The sequence below is a fragment of the Platichthys flesus genome, chromosome 2 (genome assembly GCF_949316205.1).
Source record: "Platichthys flesus chromosome 2, fPlaFle2.1, whole genome shotgun sequence".
NCBI lineage: Eukaryota > Metazoa > Chordata > Actinopteri > Pleuronectiformes > Pleuronectidae > Platichthys > Platichthys flesus.
The window spans coordinates 2,819,613-2,836,552 of record NC_084946.1 but is presented as its reverse complement, the minus strand read 5'-3'; the positions used below and the strand labels follow the sequence as shown (position 1 = coordinate 2,836,552).

The 16,940-nt window shown below is 41.8% G+C and overlaps 1 protein-coding gene across 2 annotated transcripts; it reads left to right on the top strand.

Annotated features, from left to right (window-relative positions):
- Positions 1-848: 848 nt before the first annotated feature.
- On the top strand, positions 849-15,538 carry lhfpl4a (LHFPL tetraspan subfamily member 4a). Of its 2 annotated transcripts, none has more exons than XM_062394579.1 (4): positions 849-1,930; positions 11,631-11,828; positions 12,682-12,698; positions 14,531-15,538. In XM_062394579.1, exons 1-4 carry the CDS (start codon positions 1,525-1,527, stop codon positions 14,582-14,584), a joined length of 675 nt encoding a protein of 224 aa, XP_062250563.1. In that variant the 5' UTR covers positions 849-1,524; the 3' UTR covers positions 14,585-15,538. The 2 variants fall into 2 exon arrangements, with proteins under 2 accessions (XP_062250563.1, XP_062250554.1); XM_062394570.1 differs by having other exon boundaries at positions 11,631-11,867.
- Positions 15,539-16,940: the final 1,402 nt, after the last annotated feature.

The window sequence follows — 16,940 nt, the reverse complement described above, 5'->3', positions numbered from 1 at the left end:
CTTGAGCGTAGACCATGATTCCGTGCATGTTCCAAAGCTCTTGAACTCACAGAGAATACAATTCCCCCACATGCCCCAGGCAATAGGGGCCAGCATACCGTGTGAGCTAAATTTAAATTGAATTTATATCTAGGGTGGTTCTAGATTGGACAGATTGGAGGGCAAACTCGTCTGTGATTGGTTATTTCTCTGTCAGTCACCTGCTCCAAATTCTAACCACTAATCAGAGCATTGCTCCAGGTGGTCCAATAGTGTTTAGTGAACACCTCCTGATAGCTATGTGAGTCAATGTTTTGATGGACAATAGACAATACTTTACTGCTTTAGCCTTTATGCTGTCTTTGTGTGTTTGACAATGTTCCAATGTTTGGCTTGTTACTGTGGCCTGTCGTGGTGTCTCACAGACATGTTATAATTTTAGTTGGATTGTGCTCCTTTATGATTCATGTTCTTTTAACTAAATAATCAGCTTTTTGTGTTTGTCAGTTAAACCTTTTTATCTCTCTCAACACTCTCAGGTGTCCATGCACTGTGTGTGTGTTTGTGTGTATGTTTATGACTGTAGAGGGAAAGGGGGAGTCTATGAGGGGGTATATTCACATTTCTGCAATATCAAAACAGTGCACTTGCTGTCATTTACAGAGAGAGAGACTGCAAGATACATCGAGAGAGAGAGAGAGAGAGAGAGAGAGAGAGAGAGAGAGAGCGAGATAGAGAGAGAGAGAGAGAGAGAGAGAGAGAGAGAGAGAGAGAGAGAGAGAGAGAGAGAGAGAGGGTGCACCTAGAAGGGCGGTAGGAGAGATACCCAGAGAGTGAGTGAAAGAGAGAGCCACTAGAACCAAATCCACAGTCGGGGTTGTTGGTGTCTGCAGTGCTGCACGATGTGTACTCAGGCTCTCGTCAGGCAAGAGTTTCTTTCATGTTTTTTCTCTTCTGATTTATTTTTTCTCTTTTGAATTATCAGTGAAGCATGTCACTGGCTCTACTCCTGTCTTTGTTTGTTTATTTTGGATCCATTCATTCGCAGAGGACTCATCGTCATTTCAGGGACACTGATTGTCTTGCGTCAAAATGAACAGCAGAGCAGATAACGTAACAGTATAAAGCGGAGGTGAAGTGCTGACTGAAGACAGCGCTGCTCGTTGTCTATATTTGGCTGCTGTGTTTGGCACTGTGAGCTTGACTGTCGGCTTTACTGTGCCTTTAAACGCTGAGCGGAACGGAAGAGAGGAGAGGCTTTCCCCATCAGGTGAATCACAGTTCGCCACTGAATTCATTTCACTGAACAGAGGGGAGGAAGGAGGGAGGAAGGATGGAGGGGGTCTTCCAGATGTGAGACTAATCCAAAAGAGGAGCAGGATCTAGATCTGCTGGTCGAAGCATCTTCGTTTTTTAATATAATTCCATTTCATCCATTTTACATAACGGATAGAAGAAGAAAGGAGGGAGATCAAAAGGAGCAGGAACACTGGGTGACACTACTGTGTGGGGAGAGGGAGGAGGGGAGTGGGTTGGGAGACAAAAATGCTGCCTTCACAGGAAGCCTCCAAAATCTACCATGACAACTACATGCGCAACTCCAGGAGCATCGGTGTCCTGTGGGCCATATTCACCATTTGCTTGGCCATCATCAACGTGGTGGTCTTCATCGAGCCCTACTGGATTGGTGACAGTGTCAGCACCCCCCAAGCTGGCTACTTTGGCTTGTTCAACTACTGCGTGGGCAATGGGAAGGTGGACAGGGACTTCTTGTGCCAGGGCAGCTTCTATGACTTCAGCTCCATCCCGTCGGGAGCCTTCAAGGTGGCCTCCGTCTTTGTGTTGATGTCCATGGTGCTCATCCTCAGCTGCATCGGCTCTTTTACTCTCTTCTTCTTCTGCAACACCGCCCTGGTCTACAAGACGTGTGCCTGGACACAGCTGCTTTGTGGTAAGGGTGGGAGATTTGTGTTATTTTGGGGCTCAAGGCTTGGGCAATGCAGGGGGTCTGCCAACACTTTTTGACCAAGAGGATCAATAAGCCTACCTCACCTCATTATGTGTTAGGTTACGCCTGGAAATATCATCATGGTTGTGATCCTCCACAGACTAAGCAAAGCAGGAGAGTATTCGTCCATCTGTGTACCCTCCCTCTCTCTCTGTTAGTGCAAGCCTGTTCACCTTAGCTTTGAAGATAGCTGAAACATGAACGTGAAAAGATCTGAGAAAGTTCCCAAAATGCCTATCCGGAGTCATGTTATGCACTTGACACCTTGACTCTTGAGAGCTTGGTGTCCTGCATGTTTTTATCAAACTGAAAAAATAATATCTGCGTCATCAGTCATTACCCCACTGTGTTACTTCACATTTTGCCACGAGTAAGAGGCCTTAAAGCTTTATTTATCATTCTTTTTCATCCAGCCTCTTGAAATAATGTGTGTAATTGTATGGAATTATGATAATGAAATGCCCTCAGCAGGGTTGCATCAACGATCACAGCTTCTATTTTGGTTGCCAGATCTTCCTTCCAGATTAGCCTACATTATGCATGATCTGGTACATGCATTGCAGTAATTTATCCCCATGAAGTGCATCCATTCATCTGTGCGAAACTCGGAACGAGCACCATGTAAACGCTTTGAATTATGTAATTATATCAGGAGGTGTAAGTGATACATTGGAGAGAAGACTCAGACTCCACAGCTTCTGACGCTGATGTTAGAAGCCGTGGATTACATTTTTCATATTGAATCAAACGAAAGATTTTGTTGTTCATTTTTGACTGACTTTTAAAACCCTAAATTTGATACTCTGTGTGTGTGTGTGTGTGTGTGTGTGTGTACGTGTGTGTGTGTGAGTGTGAGTGTGAGTGTGAGTGTGAGTGTGTGTGTGTGTGTGTGTGTGCGTGGTTTTTACTCGTCCATTATAGTATTGGTTCAGGTGGAGCCCACAAGTGTCTCAGCTCAGCAGACATCCCATGACACACTCATGATCAAACAAACTACTAATGAAAGATGCTGAGTTATTTGGCAGATGGGTTTGATTTGGCTTTTGTTGAAGTTTTTATTCTCGTTGTGCTTAGCATGAGTTCACTTCCTCTGTGATGGGATACACTATGATGGTGTATGTGCAGGGAAGGGGTGGAGGTTGGGATGTTAATTGTGCAATGATGTGGAAGATTTGACATTATCTAAGAGGACGTGTTGGAGGCCAGATTATTCTTTCCAACAAGGCAGCTGAATGTGGATGGTGGTGGATTCAGGACCTTTGGAAATCACAGACTTCAGTGTCTCTCACAGAGACATAATGCTAAGAGAGACATGAGCAGACAAATAAATAAAGAGATGGAGGAGAGAGAGGAGCTGAAAGACAGAACACAAAAAAACAGGATAGCAATCCAACAGATAAGTTGACCATTTACAAACAGGCAAGATGGGTAGAAAATAATTGCCAAAATGCATGATGGCTTAAATATGGACATTCTATTATTTAGAAAGGAAAAAAATTACTGGAAACCAGTCAAAATGTTGTTTAAAGAATGCAAAGAATGACGGGAGATAAAATAATATTATGTAGATGGGCTGGGATGAGCATGAGTTGCACACTTGTGATCTTCATCAAGAGCTTGATGCTGATGGGAAACAGAGTCATGGGTCACAGGTGACATGATAATATAAACCTGTGATTACAAACCATTTTTAATAGGAGCATTTGATCTAACAATGATAACACTCCCAATTCACAATATACACCACCACAGTGCCGCTGAAACATTTAGCTCATGCTGCACTGAAGTCTCCACATGGACAAGCCTCTATTCTGGTTCTATAAATAGAAGAGCTATGTGGCATTTACAGGTCCTTACCCCCTTCCCCCATTTGGTATCTCCCACTCACAGTGTCCCTCAGTCGTTCCCAGACAATTCCCGTGTTCCCAGGCTCTCCATCCGAGCCTGCTGCTGTTTCTTTGACACATCCGAGAAGCAGCCGATACTTAAGAGGTGTGAAACGGACAAAACGCTAATTGTGAATTAGTTTAACACTTCTCTGAAAACACAAATTCTAAACAATGCTGTCTCATCTGATTATGATTTTTAACAGTTTTTCTAAGTTCTCTGAAAATTCCTCTGTCAGCTTTAAAAGGTGCAAGAAAATACACAATGGGGCAGTTTTATGTCCCCCAACAGATTCTTCAGGTTCGAGCAATGAAAAACCATGTCTGCAAAAGATTTCAGGTGCTGAAAATGTATGACAGAAAGAGTGGATTTATAAGGAAGCTCTAAAGGGGAGCATATGCGATGTTGGAGATGTGACCTTTTCCCTCCCTCATGCTCTACTTACCACCATTTGGGTGGTAAGCTAATATGTAAAGCATATAACAGATTACTATCAGACAATCAAAAGTGAAAATGTGGGTAAGACTTGGCCAGCTTGGGGACTGGGGTCGAGAGGAGGGAACCAGCCTCAACCAGTAGGTTTGTGACTGTGTGTCATCTCAGCAGCTTTCTAAGCACTTGTAACTTTGCTTACATCCATTACAGGCACCGTTTTTCAGGAATCAGATGGTTTACAAACAGCCACTGCTGAAAAGCAAGGTGTTAATATAAAAGACATTATTTTCTATTAAACACAGAAGATGTGATGTACACATGTGGCAGCGTAAAGGGGCCAAATGACTGGAGGGATATTTTGTGACTTTCTGAAACTGATGATTCACACGCACCTCTTGCTTGACCTTGGTTGGTCATCTGTGCAGAATTGAGAAAGTAGTATTAGAAAGTAGTATTAGCTAAATTTGACCTTATCTCTCTAGCTCTCTTTTTGCTTCACAGTTATTTCTGACATTTTGCACGTGAATCAGCTGAGTGCAACCAGTGAATGTGTTCCTACATGTGCAGCCTTATCACCATGTTGAAACACTAATGGAATCATCCCCCTTTCTGAAGTCTACTTTTCTGCTAGAACTCAGATCTTGAGTACTTGGACACTACAGAGCTGGACTGAGTAACACATCACTCTGTTGTTTGTTCATTTTCATCCATCCAACAACTTTGGTCTCTGCTGTTTGATGAGAATTACATCCTCATGGAGCTGGTAGCATAAGCTGCTTTCAGACATGCACTTGACTCCGCAGCCCCTCCGAATTTTCCCAGGAGGAGGTGCATGTGTTAACGCAAATGTCAGAGTGAGACGCTTCACAGTCTCTGCTGACTTTCTCTGGGTGGCCTCCTAGAATGAAGTCCATAGAAATCTTTTCATGATCCTCTTGTCATTTGTAAGCATTGATTTTTAAAGGGAGGGGCGGGGGTGCGTGTGTGTGTGTCTGTCAGTGAGGAAGCAGTCTAATGGGACTGGAGCTGCAGGGCCTTATCTAATGCTCTCTGACCGGATACTGGTGATGGTTTAATCAGCTCTGTGGTGCAGCTCCACGCTGGGGCTTCTCCTGGTCATTGGACCTTGTGACGGAGCTCTGCTGAGTGCCAGCAGAGTGTAGGTCGGCCCAACAGACGCCTGCCCAGTCAGGATCACCAGAGGGACAGCTGCTGTACACCACACCAAATGATAACACAAAAACCTAAACTATAATACTGAGGAATTGATGAAGGTATAAAAAATTAAGCAAATACGTTAAGTATGTTATGTTGCTTTTATGCAAATTACTATACTTTCAAGAAGGTTTGGATTTAGATTTGAAAATTTATGAAGTTGAAGCATCAGGAAATTCCGTTCAGGAATTTCGCTGGTTGTATCTAAGAGAACAGCTGACTGCTTCTTACGGATCCACAGGGCTTAATGCATTCATATATATTAGGTATATAATAAATGCAAGCTCAGATTAAAATGCAATAAATCTCACTGTTTTGTCTTCTATGCTTTGATGTAATGAACAAGGAACAATTAGCCAAATATATTTAATGATGTGTGTTTTTTCTCTACAGAGCCAACAGCAAACCAGGCATGACTTTGCTGAATAAGGACTTGTGCATGTATGTTGGAAATATTCTTGAGCATGCTGACCGTCCAGAGATTTACTGCTCACAGCTTGAGTGTTGACATCTTAATCAGTGTCCCTCTGTGTGGTGATAGCAGACGCCTGGTTTTACTCTTTGATGGTTTAAAATCCAAGGTTGGTTTTTTTCTTTATCAAATGCAAATACATGCAAACTCAAGCTCATTGGATGAGAAGAGGATCAGGGTTAAAAAGAAATGTTGGCTGTGAGATGTTTGTGAAGTATGTTTCCCACACTGCTTGTTGAAATGTAAAGACACGTCCTCTCGTATCAAATCTGAAGATTACTTTTCTCTCAATTATGCTCACTCGATTTTTCTGCTTTTCATAGGTTCAACTGCCATCTTTCATTGATCATAATTTGGGATCTCAATAGGATCAATATGATGCAGTGGCTACAGTATTCAGAGCATTAAGATGTATTACCAAAATGAATCTCTAATCTCTTGTTCAGTATATTATATATTCATTTATGTCTATAAGTGACTCACAGTAACTAAATATTACAAAATAAAAATACATGTTTTGGAAAATGATCACAAATTCATTATAAATCATTAAAATCTTTCATTACAGTTTCACAATTGTTAACACGTGTTTTTCAAAACAATAACGGCTTTCTCAAAACTGCACACAGAAAACTGAAAACCTCACACACAAAGTGCTAAACCTGACACTCCCTTTGCAAGATGACTCTTTGCCATCAAATCTCTTACCTGTTCACAAAATGGAACTTGTGGTTTCATTTGGTACACACAGCCATATTTTCAATTGACACACACATACCATTCATTGAGTACACACAACTAAGCATTTGCTTGCACACTACCAAGCATTTACAACACACTGTAGTGCAAAACTGAAAACACAATCATCAAAATGGAACACACCATATGAATGACAGTGACTCTGGAGAATGAGCCATTTCTCCTTTTGTAAAAGGTCTCAGTGTAGGCCTACTTTTTTCATAGTCAAACATAAAACAGCACACAAATATGCAGCATAAAAAGGTTTATTTCGGTACACACAGAGAACAGTACAGTACTGTAAACCGGCCTGCTCAACCCCCCCCCCCAACCTTCACAAAAATTACAGTTTTTCACAATTGTTAACACACGTTTTTCAAAACAATAAAGGGTTTCTCAAAACTGCACACAGGCAGCTGAAAACTTCACACACAAAATGCTGACAGGCCTCGACACGTGTGGGTTCCGTTCATATTCCTTCCACCTCCAAGCTGAAAATAATTCCTCAATAGGATTCAGGAAAGGAGAATAAGGTGGAAGGTATAGAACGGAAAAATTTGGGTGGTCCTGGAACCACTCACGCACTTGAACAGCCCGGTGGAAGCTCACATTGTCCCAGATGACAACATGATCGATCCGCTGTGGGTCATCTATCTGACAGCATGAGAATGCAAGTTACAGTATGGACACAGAGAGGTCAACACAGTGGGCTACAGTGAGACACTGTAGAAAAGGAACAATATTGGATTACAGGTACAATACATGCATGTGTCAGTGCTGAATGTTGGAACTTACAAGCACAAACTCTCACTGTAACTCCTTCATGCCTGTGTTATGTTCAAATGGGACCCTGAACACTTGTTTCATCAGCATGGCAGTCCTATGAAGAATACGGTCCAATGTAGAGAGGCTGACGGTCTGGACGTTTCTAAATGCAGCATGGTCAGCCAGGATCCTAGTTTTTATTTGTCTGAGTGTGATAGCGTTGTTCACACAAACCATATCTACAATTTCAGTCTCCTGTTCGGCTGTGTAAATGACGTAAAATTGCTCAACAGACCTGAATGTTTAGAGATTTGAGTATTTGTTTGTTGTAGGTTGATGCTTTGAGATTTTACTTGAGAAGTGTGTGCAACAACTGAATCTTGTGTGTAGTGTTTTGACAACAATGTGATGTGTAATTGACATCAGAGTGTAAAGAATGAAAAATTGGGTCGAGTGATTGGTACATGAAGTAATGGTTGTGCAATTGTGCCGAATTTTCGCTTTTTGTGTGTTAACAACTGAGAAAAACTGTAATAACACACTGTCAAGCTAAATAAACCACAAAATTAGAGTTAATGAGTTATGTCGAGGAAAAAACAAAGGCTGACCAACCCAGAGAGAATCCTCGACTCTGGAGCTCAACACAAGCTCAGTTTCTTGGTTTTCTGGCCCTGAAACAGCATTCATTGTGTTGATAGACACACAACTCCAAGGAAGTGATACTGATGCTTATATCAACTTTTTTTAAATAGAACATGTTAATGTTGTATTTACATCTCATTCTTTTGCTCCCAGTGGCCAAACATCAACATGAGTTGTCAGCATATTCAAATAGCTAATTCTGCCAATGCACTATACTGCACGTGTTCATACACTAAATTAACAACCCCACATTTATACCACTGCATGTGCCCAAAATGTATTGTATCACCTTACTTCTTGGTATGGTCTTTCAGTCACTCAGCAGCTCCTGTACAGATATTCTCATTTTGGCTTGTTAGACATGTACACTACAGAGTGAGGCCTCAGGACCATCTTCTTAAACTGTATTTTTTGCTTCAGAGGAGACGGATGTTTCTGTTAGAGACTATTTGAATTTTTACAAGAGAACTGATCTCCATCAAGGGTTGGCGTATGTTGAAATAGAAACATGTTTCTGGTTCAGGGTTTTGTGTACCAAAGATATTGTATAGCTTATAAACATATGGAAGTAGCCTAACGAAAAAGTTGTTTTGCTCAAATAAGCCCCTGCTGCTTAGTTTTTGCAAATGGCCTGAGACATTTGCGATACTGACAGTCGACCCAGATCTTGTGTTTGCTTCAGGGAAGATGATGATACATGAGCGAGCTGTACCGGCCGTTCGCAGTCTTCCACACAGGTCACTGGACCCACTGAATCCAGACATTACATAGCCCCTCAAGAATAACAAGGTTGAATAATCTTGCTGAAGTCGTGTAGATGTGAAACAAAGGCTGGAAAAACGTTTCTTCCATTGAAAAATATGTAACAGCATTGACCTCATCACTGGAACTATATTAAAGGCCTCCACTGAATGAATATGTGTACATTCATTCATTGACCAAATTTTCAGGAATTGAGTTGCAGTCTGGGTAATGTAAGCACCAGGTTTTGGCAATGAATAATAATAATAATGCATCGATTTTTTTATCAGTTTTAAAAAAAAAAACAGCTAAATAAATCTCTAACAGAACAAAGTTGTGCTTTGTTGCTGTTGTTTGGTGTTCTACTGAATAGTTCTATTAGTAAGGACGTGCAGGTTGGCTTTAGTCCAAGTAAATACAGTGTGAAGTTATATCAGACTTTAGACAATATACTCTATTAGATGCAAATACACACAAGACTTTCCTAATCTAAAATGGGCCGAAAAGACAATGTGGCACTAGTGTCTGCAGTGTGTGAGTTGCTCTTGACATCCCGCTGTGATGTAGCTGTCATTTATAGTATGATGCTAAAACTCACAGGGTCATTACTGAACATGCAACAACATTTAGTATACTCCTTATACAAGGTCTGTCTGCTTGTTGACTGAATGTGCTTAAACACAAGGTGATGGACAGCCCTCAAGCCGGATTTGTCTTGATTTTAGCTGATTGGAAAGTGAATCAATCAGCTGTCTGTCAGTTCTACATGTTTTCTATCATCACATAATGAAAATTATGAACAAACATGCTTCAGTGGTTTTCGCTGGGGATGGGATTGCCTCCTGGTTGGTGCTGTCAGGGGAGTTGCAGGAGGTGAAGTGTGACTCTGTGGAGTTTACCGACTGTGAAATGGCCTTCAGCTTAGAGTGCATGCATCTGCAGAGCTGAGGGACTCCACAGAATTAATGCAGATCTTCTCCTCGTCCATATTCAAAGGACAGGCATCTAAAATGAGCCTCACCCTAACGAGGGGGCTTGTTGTTGATATACCAATGTAACAATTTATTGAAACTGTATACATTTTCTAGTAATCAACACTACTGTGTATTATCTGTTATTATAAACATATCTGTTGATAAAATAAAATGCAAAAATAGAAAAATGTACATCATCGAACAAACTATTAAAGATTTCCTGTGAATGTGTGTAAAACTGAAACGTTGCTGTTCCACCCACAAGTCTAAAGACAGATATCTGATTGATAAATGCAAACCCACAGGTTCGATGAAATTCCACAAATCTTTGAAATTTATCAGAACTTCACACATAAACACACACATGTGTGTTTATGCCTAACCCTCACCCTAACCCTGTAACAGCTGATTGAAAAATTGAGGACGGGCCAAAATGTCCTCACAAAGTACACACCCAAACCCTGAAACCCGTGCCTCAGCTGAGTTTTATTTGTGTGTGCATGGCTCTACAGTAGCAGTGGTCCAGTAAGTGAAGCATTGAGAGACCCATCTGTTAGAGCCAACGTGGGCTCAGCTGCACCCCTACACACCAAAGGATCACTAAGGCCTTATGGGAACATGCACACATCCACAAGGCCTGATATAATATGTGCATGTGTAATATTTTGAATTCTAGATTTTAGTTTTTGAGCAACAAAAGTCTCTTGCACTCCTGAATGATCTCAATGCCAAACACATATACAGAAGAAGAAACAACACTTTTTCAATGAAGACATTGGTCTTTGACCTTCTTAAGAAAGTGTGCAGTTCCTTTTTTGCTGGGGACTTTTATCTCAAGTCATTACAACGTTAACACTGACTGTGTGTGAATGAGTGTGACTGATATTTCCTCCTTGACATTGGACTGTGACAATTAGCTGGAGGAGCTCAAATGTTTGATTTGCTGCAGAAGTTATCAGTGGCTCATGGTTACATTTTGTATTCACTGATTTCAATGGCAACAAAGTGTGTTGGTGTCGAGACCTGTGTGCAGTGCCAACAGCCGCTGTACCTTCTTGTTTGGCCAACATAAGCATTCCTCAGGTTCTCCTTCTGTGTCTCATCCACACACTTTAATGTCACTCAGTAGAACACATACCTCCAACATAAAATTACTTTGTAGTGTGCACCTGCAGAGATGATCTATTGGAACGATTCCTTAGTTTTTCTTAGTACCATTCATTTACACACACATATTTATAAACATAGGGAGTCAACAACTGAATCTGCGACTCAAGACGGTGCAGCCCAATGTTTCTGAGGGATCAGGCAGAGAGTGGAAACACCAGTGCAACACACTTACAACCCAGGATGAAATGGATAAATATTATTCTGTCTTTTCTCCTCTGCTTCTCCTCTTTCCTCTCATTTCAATCTTGTTAACTTCATTTCACTCTGCCTGGCCCATGTCTGATTACTACTCAATCTATTTCCTCTCCTCATCTTCCTTTCCCTCCTGTTTCCATTGCCCTCACTTTCAATTGTCCTTTCTTCTACGACTGAACCTTTTTCCTGTATTGATTTTCATTTTTTATTGGAACTCAACCCTGTCACTCCGACCCTCTGCTCCACACCTCATTACACACGCTGTCTGACAAAATGCAATACCCCAAAACCCAAATACCTCTGCTCTGTACCACATCCATCATGACACCGTACTCAAACATTCATCATCAATCTTTCAAATCCCTGCTGCATCCACTCTGTCTTCTGCTGTCTCCATCCGTCCGTCCAGCTGTTTGTCTGGTGCTCGGCTGTGTGATCTTCCCGAACGGCTGGGACGCAGAAGTGATCCGGGACATGTGCGGAGAGGACACAGGAAGGTATACTCTGGGCAACTGTTCGGTACGCTGGGCCTACATCCTTGCCATTGTCGGCATCCTGGACGCCCTCGTCCTCTCCTTCCTGGCCTTTGTGCTGGGGAACCGTCAGAGTGAGTTTGTGCAGGAGGAGCTGAAGGCTGACAGCAGAGGTGAGAGGTGACAAATCGAGTCAGAAGTAGTTTTAGTCAAAAACACACAAAGGAAATTTAAATCAATGCAGTCCTAAAAGTCGAATTCAGCCCTAGGTTTTGTCTTAATTGAGTGGAAATTCAAAAAATGCCTTGAGAACCAATAACGGTTTATAAAGAAAGAACGCAGAGTACGCTACCTATGAGTGTGGCTTTCCAGATTCCCACTCACAGGTGGTCACTGGTGGCGTAGAGACGTATCGAACAGTTGATGCTACAAGGGCAAGGTCCAAGACGGTTTGAAACACTGGGGGGGCTTCATCAGCCATGTTTGATTAAAGTAGTTAATACATGTGATATTAAAACCAGCATTGAGGTACTTCATCAAAGAACATAAATATCATAAAGTTTACAGCTAAAAAAATAAGCTCATTAACTGCAAACTAAGTTTGCTATTCAATCACAAGTTAGCTATTCTCCTCTGATGCTCAGGCTGGGAAGCTCAAATGTTATTCTGTATCATAAGAAAACTGTTGCACAGCTGTAAAGCAGGTAGTATGAACATGAGGAATCTGTCTCTTAACTGATGAGCAACTGAAAACAAAATAGTTTGTGCAACTTTGTTTGATAAACAGTAAAGAGTGTAAAAGTTAAATGAATGAAATAACAACTGTAGAGCGAAATAAATCTATGTTGATATTTAGAAAGAATTGGTGTTGAATCCCTGTAACTCCTGAACACCTGTAAGACTGTGTTAAATGTCTTGATCCTGTCGCCTTTTGTCGATTAAAATAAACGAATATGATTAATTTTTCTCATTTGTTATTTTCCACAGACTTTGCTGTATCAAGGGTAAGTACCTTTTGTTATTCTTGTTACCTTGTGTGTGTGTGTGTGTGTGTGTGTGTGTGTGTGTGTGTGTGTGTGTGTGATTCAGTGTAGAAATACATTAAATGGAGCGATGCTTGCAAGCCAGTTCAGGCAGCCAACTCGAGCTGTGCTGCTCCAATTATGTGACATACATCATGTGACTTAAAGGGGACATATTATGAAAAATCCACTTTTGTAGTGCTTTTACACGTCAATGTGGGTATCTGGCATGTCTACCGTCCAAAAAACACTAGTTTGTGTTTAAAGTTACAGCCCTTTCTGTAATGGCTGCTTGTGAACGTATTGACAGCAGTTTTGCATCTGGAACCCCGGCCGGGAAGCATCGGACTGGGAGGTGGGGGTAAAGATCCCATTTCGGGTCCGGAGTGGAGGAACAATGCTCTCGGAGTCGTAGCTTGTGTGTGTGTGGGTGAAAATAGCACCGGAACGTGTCCAACCCCCCCCCCCCCCGGTCTCCGGCTGCATTGTACCCGTGCTTAGGCGCTCGCTTAGTGGACAGCCTCTCCGGTGATGAACGGGCGGCGAAGCGGAGGAGGAGCTGGGGCTTATAACTTTTGTGGCCCATACAGATTTGCTCCACGAACCGGTGCCGGTCACCAGCAGCTTGTTGCCGCCTCCGTCGCTCAATAAACTCATACCCGGGGTTTTAAGTGCATTTCTCCGCAAAAAGTTGCAGCAGTGTTAGCCTCCAAAGTTGTAGCCCCTCCACGATCCGTGCGTGTGTGTGCGCTCAGAATATATGCCCTCTATGAATAAGTATACACATACAATTATATAGTGTATACACATATCTAATGCATGTATTTAAATAATGTACATCTTTATCAGAAGGTGTAGTAGTTTGAAAATTGTAGCTTCGATGAAGAAACACAACAAACGGATACAGAAATATATGTGTAGGAGAGTGACACTCAAAACAGGTCAATCTGACAGGGTAAAAAGGTGCTGTTTTAAATGATCCTTGTGGTATTTTGACCAAAATATGTTACAGACATTTCATTAAGACCCCAAGGAACCATATCAACTGTGGTAAAATGGGCATAATATGTCCCCTTTAAATCATGTGACATACCTCACTCTCCACAATCATCTATAATACACACCCACCTTTTTAGGGAAAATGTCCCATCTCTCCCTTCGCTTGCCCTGCACCTGCTGCAGTATTGCTGCCAGTTGCTTCAGCCCCTTCACCACCCTAGCATCCACCTGTAGGCTCCGACGGGGGGTTATAAGTATTTGCTCCTCATTCTCATCGTTCCTCTATAATCAGATTTTGGGGAGAGATTAAGTCGGAGTTTAGACACCAAACACTTACATGTTCTGTTGTTGCAATAAACATTTGAACGTGAGTTGCCTGACTGAACTGGTGCTGCTATCATTAACAACCTCATTACATCTATAAATATCATTTTCAATAATGTTATTACACAACCACAACAACCAGTCTGACAGAGCTTAAATATGGCAACGGCACAACTGCTCCTGCGGCGTCAGTTCTGCTGCACGATTTGAGCCAAACAAAGCAGGAGTGAGGAGGTGACCTGTTTATTGTAATGAAGATGCTTTATGAAAACAGAGCCTGGAACACAAGAGGAGTTTCTTTGTGGTACAAATGACTCCCTCACACTGCTGTGGTGTTTGGAACTAAGCATAACTTTTAAAATGTTGAATAAAAATGGTCATGGTTACCCCAAAAAAGTTGGAGATCCATTCATTTTTGTGTTTGCAGTCCAAGAACATGCAGTTTTAGCCAAACTGATGCTGCATCTTTTCTCTATATGTTTCTCCTCCAGATTATAATCCGAGAAACCCGGGATGCAAGATTTGGAATCCAGCGCTTCCACTGAGTCACATTTCCTCTCCTCCTCTTTCAGCTCGCTATCTCCTATCCCTCCCTCCCTTCCTCCCTCTGTCCTACTCCTCCTCTTTTCTCCTCAGGTTAAAAACCTTTGGGCTTTGAGACCAAAGTCCAGCAGTTGGTCAAATTAATATGAAATGTAATAGTTTAATATTGCGGAAACATGATGAGTATCAGAGTCTGTGATACTGGAGTCAGGAGGTTATCATTTCAAAGATGGGCTATTACTGGCAATGAAGATTAGGGTGTTGCTTATAATGATAATAATGCAGGCAGGAGGAGTATTTAATTAATTGTATTTTTAATGAGAGGAAATAAGCCTTATCCAACTTTTCAAAGTAACATAAATAGGTTGTGTAACAGACCACAGGTGCTAATTCTGACAAATCATGAAAAGAGGATTTTGTACATTTACTTTGTGTTTTTCTGCTTCTCTTTGTATTTGACGATGGCTGATCCCAGGAACAACCAACATTGAACATGTATGTCAATGAGAGGTTTCTATTGAAACAGCACTTTTTGACCCTATACATGAAAAACCATGTAAACTGTGAAATTCTGAAACTTGTTTTACTGTCCTGTCGTCTGTCTTTGTGATTGTCAGCTCCCTCTCTTTGCTATTGTTCTGTTTTGCAATGTTGAGGAAATTGTTCAGTTGCTTATTTGGTGGTTATTTTTGCATTATATAGATATATATATATATAGATATACATTATTGTTTTCATTATACCATTGGTATGGTTACTTTAGTTTAGTTGAGGATGCTGGAGCGGCTGAGGTGAGCATGGATGAAAGTTGATGAACGGGTGGGCAGGGATACGACGTAGGGGCATTTGGAAGGGCTAATGTTTTTCAGTTTTTTTCTACCAGGGCAAGAGACATACCATTGTTCTTCATTTTGTTTGCTTTGCACAATGGTACAATAAACCTCACCAGAACACAAGGCTCACGTGGACATTCGACCTTTGATTTTGATCTTTTCCTCGCCTAAAGATCCCAGGAGCCTCATTGGCCTCAGTTTGAATTTGAGTTTTGGGGGTTTAGATTTTGAGTTGAATTCTTCATCTTTTGAGGACAAATGAGCCTCTACAGCCCAGACTACACTGATGACCAAACAAGCTGCGAGGCAGAGAGATGTCCTCCATGACCCAACAGTTCACTTCTCAGTGCATTCTGTCTTTCTCTTTGTTTACTGAAGTTTGTCCCCAAGCCGACCCCTCTCTAGTTGTGTTGAGTTCTTCTCTAGTGGACCGGGTTTGTTCATATGTTCCTCCAACAGGACAAGCCCTTCGTGCTGCGTCTCTCTCAGGCTTGGGAAAACGAGGGTTCCTGTTTACGCTCAGAGGGATCCACGGTTTGTTCAGTCCATCAGTCCACAACTCAGATGTGAGCGACAGAGCCAGCAGCGACTCTCATTACCATTACACACACCATGCACTGTGCTGTCGCTCTGCAAGGATACTCACAGGACGCTTCTCTGACAAGAGATGAGTGTTTCAAATTTCTTACATCTGAACTTGACCGAAATGTGACCGATTCAGAATAAGCTCAGAAAAACACCCTTGAGAATAAAAAGCAGTTCAAGTACAGATAGTCAGCAGCTGCAGGTCAGAGAGAAGGCCGCAGTATTCACCATAGTACTCAACACAGTATTCACCGCAGCATTCAAACCCTCAGTACCACTGGACTAACCAGCAACACAGATACCCCTTTTCCACAGAGGCAGTTCCAGGGCCGGTTTTGAAGCAAATACCTTATCTCCAACCAGTTCTTTGTGTTTGGACACCCAAAGAACTGCCACTGAAAAACTGTTTCCAGTGTGGCAGCAGCTCTACAAGAAAGAACCACCTCGGTCAAAGTCTGGGGGCAGGATTAATGTGACCAGCCAGACCAACCAAAACTCTGTTGTGACCAAAAATCAGTGAACTCCAACAACATTCTATCACAACAATGGATGCCCAAAGGAAGCAAATTGTCGGATGTTGGCAGCAGTAACTAGTTGCAACAAACATGGCAGCGGTGTCTGCATTCTGATATTTTACAGACAATATTTTTTTGTTCAGTCTAGAGAAAAAACTCCCAACTTATTACTTTTAGGGCTCAGAGTTTTTAGCTCCATTCACAGAATAACATGTTTTGACAATAAGGATGTAGCTGTGCTTTAATACCAAGTCTGCTTTTTGCTACATGGTTGACTGGAATCTGGAGCAGAATATTTTTTGGGATCAATTTTCATGAATCTTTTATTGCATATTTTTCATTTCGGCAGTAGTGTCTCTCTTTGTTGGTGTGATCATTCGTGCAGTGGCATTTTAGTTTCATCAGTCATAGTTAATCCCTCTGAA